Below are 25,097 nucleotides of genomic sequence, written 5' to 3' on the forward strand. Positions count from 1 at the left end.
TATATGCCATCATCTCGCAGCGCAGTCTTCTCTCACAATTCGTAAAAGAAGAACGGTTGGAAATGACATAAGTCACATGTTCGTTTTGCGCATTATTACAAAATTTGTTTAAAATTTTCAAAACATTTGGATGGAAACCTGACTAAAGAAAGTATAGATTTGTATTGTTTAAAATGATCATAACTAAAAAAGGAACAAATACTAAGATTTTTGCAAATCAAAGTGACACCATTTTGGTTAATTCAAAGCAAAGTTAATCCAATCCATACACAGTTAGCATGCAAATCTGTCCAACTCTCAGCATTCAAGTAAAAGTGTCTTCTTCTTTTTTTTCATCTTAATCATGTCACGCTCTCACTGAACATGATTATATTGCATTTGTTAATCACAAAATATAATATCGGAGTGTAATACAAAGTATGTGTTTCCTTTGCTTTGACGATGACTCTTCATAGTTGGACAAAATCCACATCTCCCTGCGCATTCCCAACAATGCACAAAGTCTAACATAAGAGAACTTAAGAGAAACGTTTATCTGAGAACACTCACTATAGTCTCTGAGCTCTCAGCTGAAACAAATCAGATGTGCATTTTGTCCAAGCTCATCACAGTACGTGTATGTTGGTGTGTGCACATGATTGGATGGAGGCATACATACATCGTCAGTGATTGGCACACCGGCAGACTGCGTAATGTCATTGGTTGGCATGCGGTGACACAGAACCAGACAGAGAAACCAATGAGATTCAAACGTGACTTTGCTTGAACGTAACACATGGTGAAGAAACTTAAACAGAAACTGTCGACCAAAGTAATGACTCAAGTAACTAAAGATTATTCATCTTAAAAATATATAATATAAATATAACTGGAGCTATTAATTCATTCACTGGCATGGCATGTTCTGCTTTATCTTGTAATCCAACCACTTACTTCCACTTATTTTAGTAGCCTGTCTGCAAAATTAGGGTTTGTAAACTACTGTCATGACTAACAGATCCCTGTAGATGGAGGTGTTGTTCCATTTTGGATTTGAAATCTGCACAGCTTTTGAGGAGAACATTTATTTAAATATTAGACGGTGAATCTCGGCTTGTCACGTCAACCATAAGGGAGAGAAATGCCAAGCTTGGGCACCTCATACCTGACTAGATTATGTATAATATATGTGTGGTATACTATGAACAGAATGTATCACGGTAGGTCGTACGTAGGAAAGATGGCGCAGCTCAAGGAAAGAATGAGGAACACCATCTACTGTCACAATGTATTCTAGATGTAAATATATACACTTAATAGCAGTCTTAGTGTCTCCATGTATGTCACATATCTGAAAATATATTTTACTTCCAGTATCCAATATTTGTTTGAACAAAATTCTATTTACAGTACGTCATATTTCTGTTCTAAATATAATAGTTTGTGTTTATTAGTTTCCATGCATGCAAACATTTAGCAGCCAGGGCTTTTCAAGTGAGACATGTTAGACCTCACAGATGGCAAGTGTTAGTAATCGTTTTCTGTTAGCAAACAGTGGAAGTGGTGGTGCCTACTGAAACTCACACATTGTCTTTGAAAGGGTTTGAGCTTGCTCTCCACCTCAGCCCAGCGTGTGTTGAGCTGGAGCTGCCGGGGCTCCACTAGACTGGCGGCTCCCGCCTCTGACAGCTGATTGGCTAAGCCCTGCAACTCCTTAAGCTCCTCCTTCTTCTGGGCCATCTGTGAGACCATTTCCTAGTGGGCGAAAACCATCATTTCTTTTGGGGTGGGGGCACTCTGAGACTCGGAAGTGGAAGGATAGTGAGACAAGTATGGCTGGGACAGATATTTAGTGAGACTTTATTAAATTGATGACGAGTACAATCACTGGAATGTTTGCGTGCGTGTGTGTGTGTGTGTGTGTGTGCGCGTGTGTCGGGACAAGAGAAAGCATGTAGACAAAAACAAAAAGACAGAGCAGTGAGGAATCTCAGTGACGGCACTGACAGGCAAGGCTGATGTCCACTTAGCGAAATGTCATAGTGATCATCTGAAAGCCAAAGACAAACATGTCGCGTCAGGAGGTGGGGTGGACAACAGTGTGGGGGGATTTGAGGGGGGGGTTCCATAAAAACAAAATAAAGCGAAGTGAATGGAGCATTGACATCAGAAAGTTGCACCTAAAGGTCATGGTGACTAAAAAAAAAAAAAATCATCCATGTGCTGTATACAGAATGTGCGCGCGTGCGTGCGTTGTCACCTTGACCCTCTCGCCCTCGGGAGGGTCGGGCAGCTGGTTGACACTCCTCTGGATGTCGTCCAGCCAGGCCAGCAGGTCATGTGACTTCCTCCGGTACTGGTACCACTGGGGGGCAATGGCGAGCGCCTTCCTGTTCCTGAGCACGCGAAGGTCCTGCACGTGCGCACAAAAACTCACATAGACTGCATAAAATAATGGATGGTGCAAATAGTGAGGGAGTAATTGTGCGCTGGGTAATTGACGTCCCCCTAAAATCTCCATAATTACCTATACAGGGTGTCCCAAAGGTCCTAATCACTTCCTTTTTACTATTTCTTTTCAGGGTTATTTTTGGACCGACATGAGGCCATTAGCATTGGACAGTTTAGCTTTGCGGTTTTGTCAGAGTATGATCCCCTTGCTCATGGCTCGCCAATTTAGATCACACAAAAAATTTGCTAAATTTTCATAACCTTCTTGTTGGGCAGCTGTGTTTTTTGAGCACAGAACAGTGTTGTAAAATTAACTGTATAAATAGTGCAAAATATTGGAGCAGACTGTATAAGTAGTTCTAATCATATACCACAAAATATGACACCAAAAACCTTAATAGTGAAGTTTTCTAATTATTATTAGCTGTTGGTGTTTTATGTGCATGTTACCTTGACAGTGTTGTACTTGTTGCCGAGCTGCTTTTGTCTCAGTCTGATCTGTTCTCTCTTGTCGTGATCTGGGGCTCTCTTTTGCAGATTCTCACCTCTCAACAATAATTCCTTCACTGCACCTTCCTCACAGTCCTACACAGACCCCGACACACAGTCATAATGAGCTCTTTAGACTAGAGGTCAAAGGTCACAAAGATGATACTCCCTATTTCAGCCACCTTGTCTTCCTGGAAGTCCTCTTCCTTCAGGTTTTCCCCTTGTTTCGCCTCCTCCTCCAAGAGATCCAACCAGATCTGAGCTTCGCGGTGGTACTGCTCCAGTTCTCTGGCCGATGCTGCTGTCTGAAATGTGTTTTTGTCAGCACACCACACGTTGAAGCTGGTTATAAATACAACAAAAGAAGCTTTGAGAGAATTATTGCTGGTTGTTGTCGTCGTGTCCCACCGGTCCGGAGGTGATGCGTTGAGCGACGGTGTCAAATCTCTGGGTCAGAAGCTCCACTTTAGGCCCCACCTGGGCCTGGCAATTCTCTCCCCTGGTTGTCATGAGCTCATTTGCCAACGTTTTCACTTCCTCCATCTTTTTCCTTGTCAGCTCCAGCTCGGCACGCAGTACCTGTATGAACACACACACACACACAAACCAGATATCTTATATCTAGTTAGGGCATAGGTCATATCTATTGCAAACCTGTGTGAACTATTACAAGTGATTATGGGCAAGAGATGAAGAGGATTAATCACCAGCCAATCACAGGGTATGAATAGAATGGCTTGGATTTTAGTTTTCTTTTCCCCTGATATTTAACCATCAAGTATTCCGTACTTGCTGATATGTAGGCTAGTGGACAAAAATAGTCTAAAAACAGTTGGATAAAAAAATAACCCAATGTAGGTCAAAAAGGGTCTGTCCCAACTTTTGGGGTCAAAATGACTAACCCACAAAATGAGGCCATTTTTGGGTTGTTTTGTACAAAACATAAAAAAAGGGGTTATTTTACTTACTTTTTGACCCATATCGGGTTATTATTTTACCCAACAGCTTTCACAGTGTATACCCACCCTTAGCGCAGCATCATTGGGTCCCTGGTTGTCGATCTCATCCATCTTTTTATTCGCTCCGTCTATCCATCCGTTCACTTCCTCAATCTGTCCATCCAACTTCCGCATCTGCTTCTGGTAGGCCTGAAGACAACGAGGCAAATGTTTGTACAAACTATGCGATTTTCAGCATGCAAGAGAAACTGCATGGTCTTAAAAGAAACAATATTGAAGTGAATTCCCACCAGCAGCAGGTTTAGCCATTCCTCTGCTCGGGATGTGACTGCAATCCAGTTGCAGCGCAACAGGCTGACTTTGTCGTCAACCAGGCTCCCATGGACCCGAAGAACCGCTTTTAAGGCTTCGGCCAGATCCACCACGGCCTGCAGCTGAGGCTGACGCTTCTCAATCTCACCATGGATAGACTACAAGGGGTGAGATGGAAAACATGGCAGCAAATATAATATAATATAATAATTGTTTACTATGAGGTTAAAGGTAGAGATTGCAATTGCGTCACATTTACTAAGACAGTCCTTATGTCTGGATGACGGATTCAATTCATATGTCAAAAAAAATATGTGGCAGTGCATGCTTTATGTTCTTTTCGTAACAAGCGTGCGTACCTGTGCCCACGCCACCTCAGCCTCCAGGTCACTGGGCATACCGTCGACAGCGGAACGCCTGGTCAGCTCGGCGTCAGTGGCTGCGAGCCACTCGGTCAGCCCGTTGAGCTCCTTGCGAAGCTTCCTGGACAGCTTCAGACTCTTCTCCAACTCCAATTTACTTTCTGTTATCTGCACCCACAAATAAAAATGAAATGCTGAAAGATAACAATTTCTACCACTGAATGACCAAAATGATTTCATTCCTCTAATTCTTTTCAATTACACATAAAAACAGTGTAATTTATTAATAGATTACAACTTAATCAAAGAAAACTTTTTTTCTTTGGCTTCTTGTGATTTTTTGTGACACTTATTGATGATCAGTTAATCCACAATAACAAATAACAGAGTGATATAATATAATGGTTAAAATGTCACCACACACGACGTAATGTCTATATTTGTTATAAAGGGATAAGCTTCTTTTTAGGCAAAATATGTACTGAATGAGACCTGAGGACTTTTTTGGTAATTTATGATGTTATAAAACAAAGAGAATTATATGTTGTGTATTCAAAACTATGACAGAATTTCACATCCATTGCAATATGAAAGTCTTCTTCGTTTATGTCTGCAAGACTGAATTATACTGCCCCCGGTGGCCAAGATGTGCACACCAGAAGTAGTAGAATTCATCACAATGCATTTTTATTTAATTATGATATTACTGATTGTTTTATAAAAGTACTTGCAGTGCTACATACCTTCTTAAAAAATAATAAAATAAAATAAAACAGTGGACTACTTTCAGTTCAGTTGGCAACATCTCTCACTATCCACATGAAACTTGGGTGCCAACTGCAATGTCAAGTTGTGTTTATCTTCCTTTTGTGATGCGTGTACTCGCACCTGTGCTCCGAGCTGGTTGTAAAGCAGTTTGAGTGCAGTCACACGCTCGTCCAGCTCTTTGGGATGCTCAGTCTGTTGCCTCTGCACGATCTGCCTGCCTGTTTTGATCACCGTCTCCACCTCGCCTTTCACCTCGCTCAGCACCTTGTACAACTTCTACAAAGACAAGGAACAAGTGGACGTCGTCGTCTTTTGTCCGCCAAAATGATCAAACCATGTGCTTGGACACGCACCATGCACTGCTCCAGCTGAGACTGCACCACGTCCTGCTCTACGCTGCGAATGTCCAGCACCCCCACCTGATCTTTGACGCCGGCTAGCACGCGTTCGCACTCGGCCAGACGAGCTTCGAAGTTAGCCGGCTTCTGGAAGAGGCGGAACTTGGTCCACACGTCCGTCAGCATTTTCTAGTTTAGATGGAAGTGGTTGAAGAGTACGAGTACTTGCTATTTTTGCGTGTTTGGTTTTAAAAGAGGCACCTGTGTCAGGTCTATCTGCCCAGTCATCCTCTGGGACGGGTCCTTTTCCTGATTCTTCCTCTTCATCTCCTCCAAAGCTGCATCATGGCCACTCAAGTCAGACTGGATCTTCTGCACAGTACATAATTAAAAGTGACAGCATTTCAAAATACATTTATTTATTTATTCTTCACTATTGATGTTGCCGCCTGTTTGGACCATGATAGGTCAGTACAGAGTAGCAAGAAAGGGAGTTACTCTAACAAGCATAACATGTTGAATTTACATGCAGCATAAGGCTGTCGGTGTGTCTTTTTATTTTCATTTATTTTTTATTTCAAACATGTATTAAAAAAAATAGTGGGAAAAAAGTTAGCCCTTTATTTTTTGTTTTATTTGTGAAGTAATAATTTTTTTGTATTTGTTTTCAAACATTTGTTCAAAATTTCACACTAGAATACGTAAGAGTATTGCATTCACTTGAAGGAAAAAATAAATAAATCTGTTTTTCTGACTAATGTTTTTGGTAGCTTAATTTTATTGAGTAATTTTTTTTCTGTTTTTCTGAATATTTTTTTTAATCTGTTTTACTGAATATTTTTTTCTGTCATAAAAAAATTATTCCGAAAAACAGAGAAAAAAAAATACTCAGAAAAACAGGGTGGAAAACATTAAAAAAAACAAAAAACAGAAAAAATAAAATTATTCCAAAAAACAGGAAAAAAATTATTCCGAAAAACAGAAGTTGGTGCTCTGTTTTTTGGGCTATCCAGTCATATAATACAGGTCAGCGGTCTGCAACAAGTTATTTGGAGTTCAGAGGTTCAAAAAAAAATTGGTGCTCTGTTTTTTGGAATAATTTTTTTTTCTGTTTTTCTGAATATTTTTTCATTTATAACAGAAAAAAATATTCAGTAAAACCCCCCCACAAAAAAAGTCAGGAAAACAGGAGTTTTTGTCTTTTCTTTTCAAATAGAATAAAATACGCTTCCGTAATATGCAATTTATTATGCGATTATTTTTTCCAGGTCCTCTTCTAAAAAAAATTTTTTTTTTATTTTTTTTTTAAACAAACAACAGATACATTATTATGCACTACAATAACAATATCAGATTATATTGTACATAAATGTTTTGGTTTTTGGTGTTCTTCGCGATTTGAAAATTGCATTTTACTACATTGCAAATTGCACATTGTTGTCCTATTTTATACCAGCTTCTTTCATGTTCAGTGATCAACGTCTGACAAAAATCAGATATTCACAGGACATGACTGTGAATATTCTCAATCATCCAGGTCATTGCATTCTCAGGGCACAGAATCCACCGCAGCTGGAATGCGACGGCTACCTGAGCCTCCTGTGGTATCTGTTGCGCATCAATGTTGTCAGCCAAGTATGCCCTCAGGTGGCGGTCAGTGTTGGCCAGCGACTCCTGGATGGACTTGAGCGTCTTGTCATGCTCCTGGGCCCACTGCAGGCTCTTGGCCATCTCCTTCTGCCTGAGGGACGCCTGGATCAAAGCACAGTTGGCCCATGAAATACCGTATGTCTTACTCACACATCATACGTTGAAATGTATATAGATATTTTTAGCAACAAATTTTGTTGGGCCAAATGCAGTCAGTTACTTAGCTCCTCCCACATTTGTAAAGCGTAATTCTCTGCATGTGCTCGCACTGATGACAGCTTGTGGTAAGCACAACACCAGCTGCTCCAACAATTTTAAAGACTAAAAAAAGTAAGTGATCAACGACAACAACAAATATGCGATTCTCTTTACTAGAAGCCAGAACGGACTTCAAAAGTTACTCTGCGAATGCTGAGACGTTCACACAACTTCTGAAAGCACGAAAGCTATTCCGAAGCACGATACTACACACAAACCCACAACTGAAGCAAACACCCACCACCGCCAGCATGCCCCCATGGCCGGCGTGCGCCCTCCTGCCACACGGACTCCGAGGCATCTCTCGCAATGCGTCAATGTTACAGACGACAAGAATCACCTTCCCTTACCGAGCCGTTGCTTAGACGATTACCACAGCCTGATCACTTACATCATAAACCCGTTTAAAGTCATGTGTGCCCTGGACAGGCAAAGTGTATGCATGCTAATCCCAGACAGAAGGATCATGACTAAGTATAACCCGCAGCGTCCACATCCCTCCTCACATACACACATTTGTTTAACCAGTGGGCTTTCAGTTTCTAATAAATGAAATGAGAACTTGAGCGATATGAAATATTGAGACAAACACTGATAACAAGCGTCCCCTGTGGCAGTACTGTTGGCTCCCAAATACACACTCTCAGTTTAGCAGCTCATGGGTTGCATATTTTGCTGAATAACTGCCAAGAAGCGCTTTTTGATTTGGAAATCACACCTGTAATGCGAACATGTACATGTGAGGAACATTTTAGAGCATGTATGGGCTGGATTATCTCGGCATGGGTTTTAAATTTGGGACCTCGTTGTAATGGGATTATATACTTATCCTACTGCGTCAGCCTTTATTCTGGACCTCGACAGGAGATGTTTTTGACACTGTATCTTTCTGAATCAGAAAGGTGAAAAAAAGAAATCTTCAACAAATGCATTTTCAGTACACAAATTCACCTATTTGGGATTTTTTTTTTTTTGAACCTCCTTTATTCGTGCAATAAAAGTATTACTTTGGCACCATTTTATGTCATCATGATGACAAGGAAACTATATTTGTGAAGTGAATTGAGGAGCTTCATTTAGACAAAAGTAGTGTTTTGTTGCCAACCTGTGGAAACTTGATTTCAAGGAAAAATGTTTGAGTGAGTTCAGGAGTTTCACTCAGACAAAATAACTTTAATATTCTAAAGTCAAAACACATTCAACAGGTGAGTCCTTGTTGGGACTGCTAGCTAATGAAGATGGTGATAATGGACCAAAAGTATTTGCCAACCGCTAAAAGAAAGTAGAAGAAGAGAAAGAAGAAGAAGCAAAGAAGAAGAAGAAGAAGCAACAACAACAACAAGAGGAAAAAGAAGTAGTAGTAGTCATGGCTTTTGCAACCGCCACAACAAGGATTTACGATTTACAGCAGCACAAGTCACAACAGTCGACCAAGATTCTATCTTTGGCCACAATGAAAGGCAGGTTTCTAGTTAAGGTAAGCAATTTTAAACTAAAAAGAACATTTTTTTCCCCATAGTTATAAGGTGAGATGTTTCGAATCCAAGCGGAACTTGTTCATTGCCCTCAACACAATTAAAGAACATGGATTTGCCAGTCCACACTCAAACTTTAATATACAGTATACAATCATGTACAAGTCACACCTGAGTCTAAGTCGCCAAAAAATGTGGTACATTACATTTTACACTAACCGTCAGAGAAAAACCACATAGTACTTCAGTTCTAAATGATTATACCCACAAAAACATCTCCAATCTAAACCTTGAAGTGACTAATATATTCACAAATAACCTTTTTGTCATTCCAAGACTCTAGCCTACAAACATTTGTAGATTTCACTTCAAATTAAATAAGAGGGCTGCATTCATTGATGAGAGACGAAGGCGACTCTGAGCTGCCGGCTCTCATCTCATATGAGCATGTTGACACACGCACACCCTAGACAATACACACAGTCAATGTCTGAAGTACAAGAATGTGACAAAAGCACACACACGCACACACCCACACGATATAACACACAACGCAGCCTCAAATGGGTTGACAAACAAAGGGAAGCTTATCGGGCTGCAAGGAGAACATTAATCTGGTGCTATTGTGATGGGGGATCAACCCGGCGGGGTCTGAGTGTCTTTGCGTGTGTATGTGTGTATTTAAAAGTGTGGCTAATCTGCCACCCGATGAGGGAGCAATGCTGCCAGCTCCAGCCCAAAGGAAGGCCCAAAAGAGGAAGAGGAGGTAGGAAGAAGGCACCAAATGGAGTGACGGGGCAGTGTAAGCAGATGCAGATAGCCACTTGTATACTAGCACGGTACAAACTGTTCAGTGGGGACCAAAGCAATAAAAAGTGCCATTACTGGTGTTGATAGCATTTTAATTTGAACCAAACTGTTACGCTTCCATTTTTCGGCATCCTTCATTTACTGATTTCCTGTTCCCTTGCGTCATCCAATGTGGATTTAAGATGCTGTACGGTGGCAGTGAACTCACAACGAGCAGCAAGTTTGGCAGATAGTGTATTCTTTTTTTTGTTTGTTTTTTTCTTAAAAAAAAAAAAAAAAGAAGCTTTAAAAGTGGGACCGTGGACAACACATCATGGTCATACAGCGAGCCAATTAGAGTCACTTTTTCCATTGATTGCCTACAGTACCAACTTTCCACCAATAGAGAGCTCTAATATACTGAAACAGTCATGAGGAGTTTGAATATTGTACAATGGAGTTTTTGGTCGAAATTTCTGGGTGGATGCCACAACGTAATGGTTGTGAGGCACTGGGACAACAAATTTTGTAGTCGACTTATCCAATCATTTTTACAAGCCGAGCTAATTTATTTATTTTCTATTGAATTATGTCGGCGGCACGGTGGTTAGCACGTCTGCCTCCCAGTTCTAAGGACTGGTTCGAGTCCAGGCTCCGGCCTTCCTGGGTGGAGTTTGCATGTTCTCCCCGTGCCCGCGTGGGACTTCACCGGGTACTCCGGTCTCCTCCCACATTCCAAAGACATGCATGGCAGGTTAATTGGGCTCCAAATTGTCCCTAGGTGTGCTTGTGAGTGTGGATGGTTGTTTGTCTCTGTGTGCCCTGCGATTGGCTGGCAACCAGTCCAGGGTATCCCCCGCCTACTGCCCAGAGCCAGCTGAGATAGGCGCCAGCACCCCCGCGACCCTTGTGAGGAATAAGCGGTCAAGAAAATGGATGGCTGGATGAATTATGTCATTACTCTATGTTTTTTAATAAAGTACAATAGAATAAAGTACTATATTTATTTTTATAAAATGTTACAAACATTTTTCTTGTGCTTTTTGTGAGGCAGGAACGGATTAACAGCAATTCCATTGATTTCCATGGAGAACGATGATTTGAGGTGCGAGTCTTTTAAGTTATGAGCATAGCCACAAAGCAAATGAATCTTGGATCTCAAGGCACCACTGCAATGCACATCCATTTTGAGTTTTCACCATTATAACAACTCCCCTTGAGAACACCGCAACTATAATGTGGCCAGTAAAGTTTGACACCCCTAAGGATCAAAGTAATGTACTGTCATCATGTCTCACCCTCGCCATGAGCTCGTCCCATCGCGCGTTGAAGGCATCCAACTTTTGCTGAATTAGCTCATCCAAAACACCGCCGTCCATCAGAGTCTGCGCCAGCTCACGAATTTGGTTTCTGTTGTGTTCAGGGTGTTGCAGGAGAACCTCGAGTCCCTGTCAGAGTGCATATGAACACATGTACGGGTCAAATATGTAATTATTTACAGCCACTGTTTTTTTTGTTTTTTGTTTTTTTAATTTTATTTTGCTGTGCTCCTATAACAAAGACAATAAAACACAAACTCTTCTCCCACAAAATTGTTTCTCCATTGCAATGTCACAGTCTGTAACTCTTAACTTCCTGCTTCGGTGTGACCTCATGACAAGGAGTACCCAGCGTAAAAGAAGGCAGTTTTTGTTTTTTGTTTTTTTTTATGCATACTCACTTCTAGTGCCTCCTGCAGCTCGTCTGCTCCTCCTTGGAGGTTCTCAGTTTCATCAAGTTTCCGCTCTAGCTGGTCCAGGAAGGCGTTTTCTTGCTCCAGGTAGGACAGCAACTCGCACCAACACGCCCAAACTTCCTGCATCACACACAGGCCATAATTATAAAGATGCTGTAAATGCATTGATGGGGGGTTGGGGGGGGGGGGGGGGGGGGATGATGATGATTTTCTAATCTCAACTTCACCGATAAGCACCTCAATTTCTGTCACTAAACATGCTTGTTTGTTTTTTTCTGATTGTTGCCATAATTTGCAGTGAGCTCATCGAAAGCCTTTTCATTCATGATTTTTATTTAGCCATTTTAATAGGATTATTTAAATACAGTTTCCTACATTTAAGTGCAGTGTTTATATAACCTCAGTCTTGCTTTGAAGAGTTCAAAAGAATATTACCTCGAGAGTTTTGCATTTTCCGTCCAGGCGGCTGCACAGGCGGTGGTAGTTGACCTGAAGCACATCAAGCTCTGAACGTAGAGCGTCATGAGCAGTGGGAGGAGCCTTGGCAATGAAACTATTCACACTGTCAGTCAAGAGTTTGACCTTGAGCTCCTTGGAGTGGACCTCTTCCTGGGCTCTCTGATGGAGAGTCAAAGTATTTGGTCAAAGGATGGATGCGCACAGTGGAGGAAAGGAGCAAGAGATGCGATGGGGTAAGCTCAAGAGGGGCGGATGCACCATCAAACACATCACAATTGACAAAGTGTGCCACAGTGACTGAATCAGTATCGCCCACACATGCCTAAAGGAGGAAAACGATGATAATAGAGGGAGCTAGAAGAGAAGAAATGAGAAGTCACGAGATTAGAAAACAAGGGGAAAATCTATTTTTCATTTTCAACTCTTTTGAGTAAAGGAGAAGGGGGCTGAACGGAAAGTCTTGTGGGAGCGACACAACAATCTACATCACAAATATGTTAATGTAAAATGATGCAGCTGGAAAATTGAGGGGTGGAGGATACAAGAAATGGAGGCACGAGGCTTTGAGCTGGAAGTAGGTGAGGAAAAAAAAAACTTTTATTACGACAATATCAATTGATTCAGGCACATGAGATCTGAAAAAAAAAAGACCCTGTGATGTTTTGTAACTCTCTCCATCTAAGATGAAGATGGGAGCAGGGTGGAAAAATGGCTGGCTCTGTTGTAATTTAGAGTAGGGCTAGGTTTAAAAAAAAAAATAAAAAAAAATAAAATAATCAATATCAAATCAATTTTCCCTTTCCAATATCGATTCATAAAACCATGAATTGATCATTTTAATATCATTTTTTCCCATAAATTCAAAAGAAGATAGAATTTTAAAGGCCTTTTTTTTATTTGACTGTTTTCTTGACATTTACTATTTAATTTAAATGTCTTTAAAAGTATTCCTTACATTTATGAAATGACTTATTGCCTGCGATTGGCTGGCAAACAGTTCAGGGTGTACCCCGCCTACTGCCCAAAACCAGCTGGGATAGGCTCCAGCACACTCCATGACCCTTGTGAGGAGCAAGCGGTTCAGAAAATGGATGGATGGATGGATGGATGGATGGATGGATGGACTTATTGCACTTTAAGTCCATTATACCATTTACAATTTTTGAAATAGAATTATGAAAATATTAATTTCATCCTTGCTGATGTCAATGTTTGTGTAACACTTAAGTGATTATAACAAGTGTTACTTTAATTAATAAACTAAATCATTTGACTAGTTACTGCCGCCACAAAATTTACATTGGAATTTAAAATGTGTGGAGTTTTTATCATGTCCTTGACATTTAAGAGTCATTGATGTTCCATCCATAAGTAATCAATATCAGATTGAACTCGAGTGAAATCAAATCAGGAAAAATCCAAATCGAATTGAACTGAACTCTTGTGAATAGAAATCAAATTGATTGAGGAAATCAGAATCAATACCCAGCCCGTTAGATAGAAAGTTTGAGGTTTGAAATTTGTTTTCACGGAGCAATCCCACCTACAGTAAGTCCATCCTGGCTGTAAAATGTCAAGTAAAATATGAGTTCTATTTATCTTTTACACTTATATGTGTCGTTGCTGATTATAGTAGCTGTAACAGCAAGGGAGGGATGCCATTCGCACTCTTTTCAGCCAAGTTATTTTAAGCAGACTTTCAGGTGACGGAGTAAAATACTGCTCAACGGACATTGAAGTTCTGATAGTTACGTGCAGACCTTTTTATCTACCAAGGGCGTTCAGCGTTGTTTACACGCTAGCCTAAAGCATGAGCTCAACGGCATAACATCATAGATAAACACGAGACTGCACACCCCTAGGCTGTTGTTGCAGCAGGAACCCCCCCAAAGCCTTTCCTAATATATAAATGTACTTGGGCCTACAGTGCACATCTTGACTTCTTTTTTGCCACGATACAGAAAATCATTAAATATTTTGTTTTTTTCTGCGATTAAGGCAAATTTACACAAGCATCCACTGTATATAAAAAAAACAGAAACTAAGATTGTTTTTGAAAGTGTTTGCTTTGTATTATTACAGAAAAAGTCCCACATACCTTGAGCTCCTCCACAGCTTTGCGTAGTTCTTCAGGTGTTTTGTAAGTGAAGTCTCTCTCCAGGTAGTCTTCCTCGGCCTGGTTGATCCACTCCTGCATCTCCTGCATTTCCTTCCTCAGGGCCATGGTCTTATCCAGGCCACCTTTCAGCGCTGACTTCTTAGCATAAGCCTTAACGGTGACATGGCATGAAAACAGGAAGTTGGATACCCGGGAAGATTTTGGTCTGCGAGGGCTAAATGCACCCACCTGTTTGCAAACGTTCTCCCACTGGGCGTTCAGGTCGTCCAGTTCCTTCTGGATGTGAACGGCAAAAGGGGGCTCCGCTTCCTTTTTTAGCTGCAAGCCCACTTCGTTGATCCCATTGACGCTCGGCTGGATGGTGTGGATGTCGTTCACCAAGGCCTGGCCGATCAATTTTGTCAATTTTGGTCAGCATTTAAGCGGATTAACTCACCAAGGTCAGCAGGACTGCTGCTCACCGTGCATTGTTCCAGCTGTTTCTCCAGCGCTTCAGAGTCCCCGAGTGCTGGCCATTCCTCATTCAGGAAGACATCCACATCTGCCATCCACTTCTTTAACGTCTTCACATCATTCTAATGGAAAAGGCTTGGTTATATGAAACTATGTATATATACATGGCTACTGCTTTTGTGTAAGATGTGATGTAGTAACAAGAAGTGCATGACTGCGTTTATTAGGTGTGTTCCAGTCTCACCTCAAACTGCATGAGTTTGGCCATGAGCTCTTTGATTGTCTTGGTGTTATCTGTCAACATGGTGCTCAACCGCCTCCAGCGTGCCATAATGTTGTCCATCTCTGTGCGATACCTAAAAAAGAATAAAATATAATAAAAAAAAAAAAAAAGGGATTTTACCTCCAATTTGGTATTAGGAGCTATATGAAAATCCACTAAGATTTCATCTGAGAAACTTTTACTTTTGGCAGATTTCCGGTGGAGCTTTCTGGAAGACCTGCTCCACAGCAGATGTCAGGTAGTCCACTTGCCCCTGGTGACTGGTTAGCGCCACCTGGAGTGCCTGGAGAAGTCAGATGGAGGAGGTAAGGTGTTTTGTTGACACCTTATAAAGTAGTGCTCATTAAAAATACATACTGTCCATTACAGTAAAACATGCATTTCCCTTCAGAAAAAAAATATAGTGTGAAAGATGACAGATTAAAAGATTTGCCAGCCGATTTCAAGCATTTTAACTCATCTTTCAAGGCAAACAGAATATTGTGTTTTTTTACTCCATATACAAGGTGGGTACCACATGAAAGGTCACGTACCAATCTTTCATTAGAAAAAAAAAAAAAGTATGTTTCTACCTTATTCCGTACTTTAGTAAACACCATTTGAAAATAGGTCATTTGAGTGACATAGAGAGAAAATTTAAAAGATAAGGAGAAAACAAGCTTTTTGTGAAAAGATACATTTTCTCTACAACAGTGACTTTGACATTAATATCTTTTGTTTCGTGACGCTCTGTGAATTAGATTTAATGTGACATCATCCTTGAAAACGTTCTATTTCATCAGATTTCATCAGATTCCTTCATGTTTCATTGTAATTTCATACACCGGCAGCCCATTGAAAAGAGATACAATGCTGCCATCTGCTGGCCATAGTTAGTGGGTGTTTTTGATTTCACAACCCAATGACCAGGCAACGCTGCACTTAGACGTTGCACTGGCCATTGATAATTTAAAAAAACAAAAAACAAAAACAAAAAAACATAGTTGATGTCATTTGACGTTTATGGCGGCATACATCGTGATTTTACTAATCGTTATTAAACGTTTTTAGCTGTCAAAGAGTTAAATTCCCATGGAAATTATTTATGGCATTGTATCAGAAATTGTCCACGCCTTTGCAATACTGCATACATGTAGTAAATTGATATTTGTTATATCTTGTTCGAGTTTCGGGTGGAATGTAGACACCAGACATTGTAATCATTACCAGTGACTGTTTTGCTCCACTGGGAGTTCGCTCATCCGCCTCTCGTAATTACAGCGTTGCAGACAAACACACACAAAGCAAGACAAGCCAGGCGGCCAGCTTGCCGCATGTTAAGCAGGCAGTTGGCTTCACCAATTTTCACACAGATTTTCACTTAAAGGAGACATATTATGCATATTGTCTAACCAAGCAGAGATTTTGCTGCATACAAGATTCACTAGGTTGTTTAATTTCACACTTGACGGGTGGGCAGGCACTCCAGAGACACGACTATTTGTATACAAGTGATAAAAACTCAATAGTCCCCTTTAAAGTTGAAAAGCTTATTTTTGGTTGTTGGGAAATGTTTCCAAAAAATGAAAAATGCTGATCAGGCGTTTCATACAAATGCTTTTGTGTTTTTTCCTCTATTGATTGGTAGAAATAATTCCCTTAATAACCTTTCTCCCAAATTCATGTTTGTATTGGTTTGGTCGAAAGTCATTCTGTACATGTTTGGTTAATTGAAGACTATAAATAGCCCATGTTAGTTTGTTTGTCCATCCATCGTAAAATCAGCTTGCAGACTTTTGGTTCAGGGATGAGTAACTGTGTGCAGAAGTGTCAGTTGTAGAAAATGGATGGCTAGATGGTGAGTCAAGCATTCACACTAATCCTGTTGTGTGCCCTCAAAAATGTTTTCAAATTGAAAATACAATATGCATATCATCATAGACGAATGGGCATATTTGCATGGTATCTGGAAATCTGATAATACCCACATTGTGATTCACTAACATTATACTTCCCAAATTCATGACATTTTGGATTATTGTTCTGCATCATTTTACAGCCTTCATTGCAATTTGTAACGAGTTATTTATAAACATGACTGTACCTCCATGTCCTTCAGTCTCTGCTCCATAATAGGATACTCTGTAACAGCTGTGGATGGAACAGCCAGTTTGGCCTCGCATTCCTGTAACCACGCTAACAGCGTGGAAATAGTCTCCCTATAACGAGCTGGGGGCAAGCTCTCCAAAACTGGATGAGCAAAAAAGGAGAAGACGGTCAGACAATAAATATGCTCAAACTGATGAGTCTCTGCTGTGTGCACTGCTGACTAAATGAAATGTAATCTTTCTCTGCTAAATGGGACATTCAAGTGTGCTTAGTCAAAAGCTTTAGGCCAGGGAACATGATAATGTAATGTATGGCGCAGTTTCCATTTGTTAGCAGGAATGCACATTGCTGCCAGCAAATGCTTCTTTGCAAAAAAAATAAAATAAAATAAAAAATGTTTCAATCCCATAACTCTGACTGGGACCGGTTTCAATATTCATAAAATCATTCTACTTTGTCAACTTGGGAACTTTTTGGATCCTGCAGCTTGTTAGAGGAAGGATATGGGGGGGAAAAAATGCTGCTATAGGAAGCAAGATTTACATTTACGAGAGTGCTACCTATCACTCTTCAGCAGATTCAAGGTAATGTTAAAATATTACTCTAACACTGTCTTGATATTAAATGAAACCAGCTACAAAATTAGCATTTCTGCTAACATCAGTTCTTTTAAGTTCTGACGTTACTTCACAAAGTATCCTACTTTATCATCACTGCATCAATCTATTTGGTAAAATCATTTAAAAACTGATCAAATCTAGCTTTAAAGGGTTGGCGTCTTTTCAGAAATGTTCACAAATGATCTATTCGCGAACAAAACACATTGCTTGCTAGGAGTCATTTTGCAGTTCTCCCAGATGCTGAAATGGTTTATTGAACATTCATATTGTGTTGTGTATTGTGTATTTTTATTAACTCCTCCAAAGATAACGCTGACCCCATATTTATCTGCGCCACCAACAAAATTTCATTGAACATTCATCAAGCTTTTGTTGTTTACTAAATGAAGAGCTCTTTTCCAAAACATTATAAATCCAGATTGTTTATTCAGAGAAAAAATGACATTTACCCAGATCAAATGTGCAAATAATTTTAATCTTTTAAAACATTCCATTGGTGTAGTCTATGGAACAAAAGTATAAATTATATATTTATTATCTTGTTTTTGGAATAGAGCTCTTGATATGGACAAACCACTTTTGGACAGTCCTTATGCTTCCTTTTACAGAAACAGTTTAAGGTAGGCACTTTTCTGTTTGGGCATGATGGTGCTCTGACCTCCATGAAGTTTTTGGGATTAACTAGAACTGACCTATGACCTCACACATGTACTTGTGTCCAGACGTATAACATCCATTTAAAAAAATAAAAAATAAATAAAAAAATCTCACTCAGTTTTAGTTGCCTCTCTCTCGCCCTCAGTTCCTCCAGAACCGTGTGGTAGTGGTCTTTGAACACGGTGATGTCGGCATCCAGGAAGGCCGACGCGTCCTCCTCCCCTTCTTTCTCCGCCTTCAGCTCCTTCAAACGTTTATCTAACAGATCCACTTGTGGTTGTAGAGAGGCCAGACGGGCCACTTCCTCCTGCAAAATAGAGAGATAATGTTTAGCTATTCAGGAAATATATTGGCTTTTCATTTCCTGGGTTCCACTCAGTTGGCTTTATGTTAAATCTATTTTTACGGAAATGTTTAAATAAAGGCCCTGATGCTAATAAGCAGGAAGCCAAGCAAGAAATTGGAGGAGCACAAAAAAAAATGTACTGAGAAGGTTTCTGGACCTTAAACTAAACAGAGCAAGAGAAAGGACAAGAGCAAAAAAGAAGGAAGGAAGGAAGGAATGAAGGAAGAAAGGAAGAAAAAAGAAAGAAAGAACCTGAAGCACAGAATTACTAATTAAAATAAGAAAGTGACATGATACTCACAGAAAAGTACTGAGACACACAGATGCATGGGAAAAAGAAATGAACACATTTCATATCGAAAGAACATGATGAAAGGGGAGAGGTGAGCACATGCTCTGACTGTCTTGAAATATATTAGTACATTATGTTTTAGATGTACGGCATTATAGAGTGCTCTCCTTACACAATACATAACACCTCTCAGTATGCAGTGCCGTTCTACAATCATAACAACAATTTAGTTACACTTTCAGGCAGCTCTGTGACTGTGTTAAATTGACCGATGTGATGTGCATGGAATGCGCCCGTGTGTGACGCTTATGATCGCGGGGAGGGGGGAACCAATTGACTCACTCTGCATCGGTCCAGTTGCACCTTGAGCGTCTCGGGTTCCGGCGATGGTGGCAGCTGCACCTTGAGCCAGTTCTCGCTGACTTCCACTGCCTGCACGCACTGCTCGTACAAGCTGTAGAATGCGAGCACCTGTGCACACACGCGGGACACAAGTTCAAATAAGGAAGCCTCGCTTTAATTCCCACGAGACAAGGAAAAGCCAGGCTCCATCTGTCTTGGCTCACAAACTATTTCCTTGATATGTCAGCGGGAGTGAACTCATTCTCCGCCTGCATTGGCCTCAGATTGAGCCCTGTCACAGCAGACCTTATCAAATTCAAGCCTACGCAGTGTGAAAGGCTTGGTTAGACACGCTCACGTTGAGAGAACCATCTATTGATCAAAATCAGTCTCCTCTTTTAGCAAGTCACCGAGACCCTGCTCATACTACAAAAGGTTAGCTCCAGGGTCCGTCCGTGCTTACGGCGATGTTTCACATTAACGTGATAACTTGGGCTTGAAGTTCTTTGGAGGGAAGCAAAGTCTTGTGTTTTTTACACAACCAGGGGTTGTTTTTACTCATTCCAGGAATCAGGGCAATGTGAAAAGATTTGTGCCGCTTCGACCTGGCATTCTCAAAGTATGGCTAGCGGTGTGGGAAAAGTTGCTGAATTTTTAACACACACCATAATTTTTTTACATTTTTTTATTTCGATATTTATGTGCAATTTATTTATTTATTTTAAATATTTGTATGTACAAATTTAATTTAATAATTGCTAAGGTACAGGTTTTTATTGTCCTACTTGTATATTTAAGCACAAACTGCATATGGTTAATTTGGCTTACAATATTTTTATTACTAAAATGTACTTGTTAGGAACAAGACCTCTGCCTCGCTTTTGATGAACACTTGACTACGCTACTGTATTTTAATGTTGGTGGTACTTGAAGTAAAAAATAAATAAATAAATAAATAAATTTGAGACCCACTGGCATGGACAATAGAATTAACTAACCTTTAAAAGTACTAGCCCTCGTACTGTACTCTACTTCAGGAGATGATCTATGTTTTCAGTTTTCAATTCTTATTTTTTCAAATACATTTGCTTGGTTTAACTGTGGTAAAAAGCCATGTTGGGACGTAATACAATAATGAAAATATGATGGGGAAAAAAAAATTGTGCCCTATTCTGAGACCCTGCTATAAAATATTAAGGATTGTTGGTCAGACACAGAACAATTAAAGTTGTTCAGTGGGAAAGGAAAGGTTGGATGTAGGCAAGTATGAAGTTGAAAAAAAAATATATCACAGCCTTGATAGAAGAACTACCTTGGCTACCTCAAACTCCTTGGGTAAAAAAATAAATAAATAAATCACACTGTAGGTCAGGGGTGTCAAACTCATGTTAGCTCAGGGGCCGCATGGAGGAAAATATATTACCAAGTGGGCCGCATCGGTAAAATAACGGTATATAACTTAAAAACGATTTTGGCTATTTGTGTGCCAGCCCGAAATTACGGAGCTCAACTGTAATCATATTGTTCCCGAAAATAATACAAATGCAAATGGAACGGAGTCCTGGACGTGTTAAATCTACTGTACCCGTTTTTCATATATATTCTTCCCAGAATGCATTGCGTGGTGCAGTTAATGACGTTATAAGGACGCTAAAATACTTGTCATATCTATTTGTGAAATAATTGAATTTGTGTTTTATTTAACACGTTTGTTGGTCTATGATTAAAAATAATAATAATAATAATTAATCAAACCATAACTTTAAGTTGTGTGTAAAATAATGACATCCAGGACGATTCCCCTGTACAAGGACTGCTTGTGAAGTTACACATTTTTATATATTTTGATTGTGGCCTGACTAATTAGTTCAACATTACAATTTTTTTTTTCTTACTTTACAAAATCATCTCGCGGGCCGGATTAAACCCCTTTGCGGGCCTGATCCGGCCCGCGGGCCTTATGTTTGTCACCCCTGCTGTAGGTGTTTGTGTGTGTGTATGTGTACCTTCGTCTGGTAGGCCAGCCATACCAGCCTGTCTGCCAAGAGAGCACAAAAGCCGACCCAGCGCTGGTTCAGCTGCTCGGCTGCCTGAGCAATGTCCTCAGCCCGAGTCCCCTCTGGTGGGATTGAAGGGCAGGTATTATTATAATTATTTTGATGACACAGCACAGACACTGTTTACACTTTTTATATTAATAGGACAGTACAGATTTTCTCCAAAGACTTGAACTAAACTAGGTCTGCGAGACGTTGTAGGTTTTTTTTCTAAATACAGTACAGGTATATGTGTTTGAAGATATTTGCGGAAATGAATGAGAACTATGATGTACTCAGTTGTGTAAAAATAGCGTTTCGGTTTTCCATATTTTCGCACGTGACTAAAATTGTATCCTCTGAAGCACTTGAGTGTCCGGCATGATTCGCCCCACCCCACCACTATATATAAACATTTTAGTACATTCACATCAGTGGTCAGCCACAATTGATTGAGTTACTTAATTTGTATTACTAGGCCAATTTCTACCACTAGCATGCATCAAATTAGCATCTAGCTAATTATGTCTAAACCCCAAAAATAAATTTTCCCATGACATCAAAAATTATAGTGTTATTCAAACTTCCAGAGTGAGGGATAATGCCACGGACGAACCCGCTGACCGCCCAATGGTTGAGGGGAGACCTTGGAAGGCTGTTAGCTCACAATCTAGCTGATGGTTAGCGCCTGTAATCTGAATACATTCCAGCCACTGGAGACTTTAAATGGAAACATTTTCCCGCCTCAAACTTAACATTTTGTGAGGGCATAAGAAAGTTGTTTGATTTTTTTTTTTTTTTTTTTTTTTTTTAGCAGGGCATAGTGTCACATATTTAGCAGATATGCTGTAATTATCACACGTCTGAAATCTCATATACCTCATTAAATGATAGCATTAGCCACATATTGCACACCCCTGTCAGCAAGCTTATATATTTTGTTGTTTGTATAAATTGTCTGTTTGCAGTGCAATTAACATAGCATAGAAGCACAGCATCTACTTATTTAAATGAATATTAATTTTAATGGTAAATCTCAACATTCGTGTTGATAATATAAATAGATAAAGGCAAGACTATATGAAGCCATGTCATGTCTGTCACAGGTCTAATGGCACGATGGGTGTGGGCCCAAGAGACAATCTTGAACTGGTGAGACGCATTGGTCGAGCCCCATGATGCCATGTTTGAACAGCTTGAAAGGAAAGACATCAATTGCTTGCACAACTGAAGTGCTGCATAGCTGGAGGAAGATTATGTTTTGTTGGCTGAAGGTTGGCGGGAATAAAAGACAGTAATGGGAAAGTACAAGTTGAATGATTCCGAGCTTTTATACAGCCCCAACAAGGGCAGTGAAGAGCACGGATCAGACTCTCTATCAGTGTTTCTATGGCGACAAGGAGAGAGGGTGGGACAGGTGGAGGCGTTGCCATGGGGACAGACAGCCTGCCCGTTGAATAGGTGTGAATGCATGAAGATGCTGGTGTGTGTGTGTGTGTGTGTGTATACAATACCCTGCTCAACAAGGGTCTGCGCTGTGCGCGTCGCCTCTTGGAGCTTCCGGTACTTCTCCGGTCGTTCCCGTTCTATCAGCTAAGCAAAGAATGATTGGGGGGGGGGGGGCAGATAAACTTGATTTACCACAAAAAGACGAATAAGACAATAAGAATGGACAGTTTCTGAACTGTTGCGGGTGTGTGGTGGTTTGGCAACTACTCGGCTGCTTGGTTTTGCTGTGATTCAAATTTTGAATCAAAAATTCTATGTTGCATCATGTGGTCTTTCACAACCAAAATATACGTTTTCGGCTATAAGCGAGCCAAGCCGTACCAATAAAGTATAATACAGCATATATATGTAATGTTTTACAATAATACTACAATAGTTATAGTTATAATTCCAATGTGCATTATGCATGAGGATGCCCAAAAGATTACCTTGAAATGATCAATGTCATTTTCGTACTTGTAATTTGCCACATGTTTGAGCTACGGATTTTGACCATCAGTTCATCTTTGAAACCTAACTTAACAGAACTTTAAAAGAAAGCAACCTCAGAGATTGAACACTATTTTAGGGTTCTAAGACGACAAAAGTTTTGTTTTTAAGTACACACACAGCTTTACCTGCACTTTGTCATACAGGTCCTGAATGCTGCCATCTTTGCGGGACACCGAGAATTCCGGACTCTGCAGGATTGCTTCGCCTCGAGTCATGTAGCTGTGGACCTCTGTGAAGTCCACATCAAATCTGTGGGATAAACAAACTGTTATTACGAAAGGTAAAATGCTTATTTTAAAATTGAGCAACTAGCATCAAACTATACTCAAGTATTGACATCATTAAAAGTGACTATCAACACACATATTTTACATTACGATAACTTTATGGTATGTCACAAAACAAAAATCTAACAAAGAGTTTAAAAACTGAATATTCTTTTTAGTGAAATGATGATGATCTCATCACATTAAATGTCAGTTTGAAATCAGAGCTTGTTTAGTTGAACACAATAATCAGAATTGAACAGGTTCGTATAAAGGTTAATTGTAGCTTCTGCCATATAGCAGAAGAGGATTCAGTTGTTCTGCCTGTCACTCTAAGAATATATAGGTGAAATTGAATATATTATTTGTAATATTTGGACATTTATAATTGTGGTTTAATTATTTGCATTATTTTTAATTATGTCATTACTAAACATTTCAAGTACAATATCGTGGAGTGTTGTTTTCCTTAAAAACACATCACAAATTCTATTAAAAAAAAAAGAAAAAAAGAATAAATCTTGGGGATGCTGTAACAGGGAAAGATGATTTATTTACATTTTTGTGTAAAGGTTGCTTCAAAGGTTATACACTATGGTTGCCTTCTTCGCTAGCAGTAAAATACCACCATGAATGCTTTTATTACAGTCATATAAGCTAGTCACATTTGCTCAATGTGCTCTGCTCAAACCTACCTGCTAAGATATGTAAGCAGAAACGGGTGCATGCAACTGAATAATGCACAGAAATTACAAAACAAGTTAAATGTGATCGCCAACTGACCCAAGTTCAGCTAAAGTTTATACTAACCTTTTCCTGAGTTCAGAATCTACGACCACCTGCCTCTTCTTCTGCGGCGGCGACTCTCGGGCTTGGCGTAGTGCCGATACGCTCTCCCTCGTCACCTTGGTAACACTCGCCGTGACCGAGTGGGTCAATTCGGATTCGGGGGCTGCCGTGGTGACGACTGGTGAGAGCTGAATGTGTGTACACGCAAAAAGAGATAGAGAAGGGATTTGACATGATATTTTTTCTCAGGCCACTTTTTTTTTTATATCCACTTTACACCTCCGAACCAAAACAGCTGATGGAGTTCAGCAGAGTCCTTGGAAGGTAACACGTAAGACCAGAGAGCGTAATTAGAGAACATCTGAACTGATTACCACGGAACAGACAACAACAGTTGTGTCTCTCAACATACCCATTTACTAAAACCTTTTTTAGCCATCTAAATGGGGGGGAAAAGCTACATGACTCAGCAGAAATTACATCAAACTATAGTGCTGTGATCAAGGGTAGTTCTAAGGCAAGCCCTCTCTTCTATTTTTCAGTATTTAAAATAAATAAATACATAAATAAATAAATAAATAAATAAAAGAAATGCTTCTTATGCTAGTGCTAATGCTAATGCTAGTGGAGGTTGTTTTGTCCATAAATGTCATACCATAAATATCCTTCAATTCAGGAATGACAAAAAAGACCATGTAATTTTTTCCCCCCAAAAGAGTTGTCCATTCCTCTCAGACTGCCTTAGAAGCTACTTAAGTGCTTCGGCGTAGCGTCTTGGATA

At 40.0% G+C, this 25,097-nt stretch overlaps 1 protein-coding gene across 8 annotated transcripts in view; it reads right to left on the bottom strand.

Annotated features, from left to right (window-relative positions):
• Positions 1-25,097, bottom strand: part of dmd (dystrophin) — a 149,134-nt gene that overhangs the window by 52,122 nt on the left and 71,915 nt on the right. For 4 of the 8 annotated variants that reach the window (XM_077514396.1, XM_077514394.1, XM_077514400.1 and 1 more), the window contains exons 19-47: positions 24,338-24,504; positions 24,223-24,258; positions 23,387-23,510; positions 22,775-22,853; positions 21,231-21,343; positions 19,225-19,353; positions 18,359-18,551; positions 16,963-17,108; positions 15,062-15,162; positions 14,841-14,952; positions 14,605-14,718; positions 14,372-14,527; positions 14,123-14,293; positions 12,001-12,183; positions 11,551-11,685; positions 11,129-11,278; positions 7,249-7,410; positions 5,920-6,030; positions 5,674-5,847; positions 5,441-5,596; positions 4,550-4,720; positions 4,169-4,348; positions 3,945-4,067; positions 3,328-3,498; positions 3,102-3,224; positions 2,881-3,015; positions 2,240-2,392; positions 1,564-1,734; positions 659-685 (exon numbers count right to left, since the gene is read on the bottom strand). In XM_077514396.1, the coding sequence (XP_077370522.1) occupies positions 659-685; positions 1,564-1,734; positions 2,240-2,392; positions 2,881-3,015; positions 3,102-3,224; positions 3,328-3,498; positions 3,945-4,067; positions 4,169-4,348; positions 4,550-4,720; positions 5,441-5,596; positions 5,674-5,847; positions 5,920-6,030; positions 7,249-7,410; positions 11,129-11,278; positions 11,551-11,685; positions 12,001-12,183; positions 14,123-14,293; positions 14,372-14,527; positions 14,605-14,718; positions 14,841-14,952; positions 15,062-15,162; positions 16,963-17,108; positions 18,359-18,551; positions 19,225-19,353; positions 21,231-21,343; positions 22,775-22,853; positions 23,387-23,510; positions 24,223-24,258; positions 24,338-24,504 (3,966 nt within the window). The remainder of the gene's footprint in view (positions 1-658; positions 686-1,563; positions 1,735-2,239; positions 2,393-2,880; positions 3,016-3,101; positions 3,225-3,327; positions 3,499-3,944; positions 4,068-4,168; positions 4,349-4,549; positions 4,721-5,440; positions 5,597-5,673; positions 5,848-5,919; positions 6,031-7,248; positions 7,411-11,128; positions 11,279-11,550; positions 11,686-12,000; positions 12,184-14,122; positions 14,294-14,371; positions 14,528-14,604; positions 14,719-14,840; positions 14,953-15,061; positions 15,163-16,962; positions 17,109-18,358; positions 18,552-19,224; positions 19,354-21,230; positions 21,344-22,774; positions 22,854-23,386; positions 23,511-24,222; positions 24,259-24,337; positions 24,505-25,097) is intronic. The other 4 variants (XM_077514401.1, XM_077514399.1, XM_077514397.1 and 1 more) reach the window with 3 other exon arrangements.

The sequence above is a fragment of the Festucalex cinctus genome, chromosome 2 (assembly GCF_051991245.1).
Source record: "Festucalex cinctus isolate MCC-2025b chromosome 2, RoL_Fcin_1.0, whole genome shotgun sequence".
In the NCBI taxonomy this organism is placed as follows: Eukaryota; Metazoa; Chordata; class Actinopteri; order Syngnathiformes; family Syngnathidae; genus Festucalex; species Festucalex cinctus.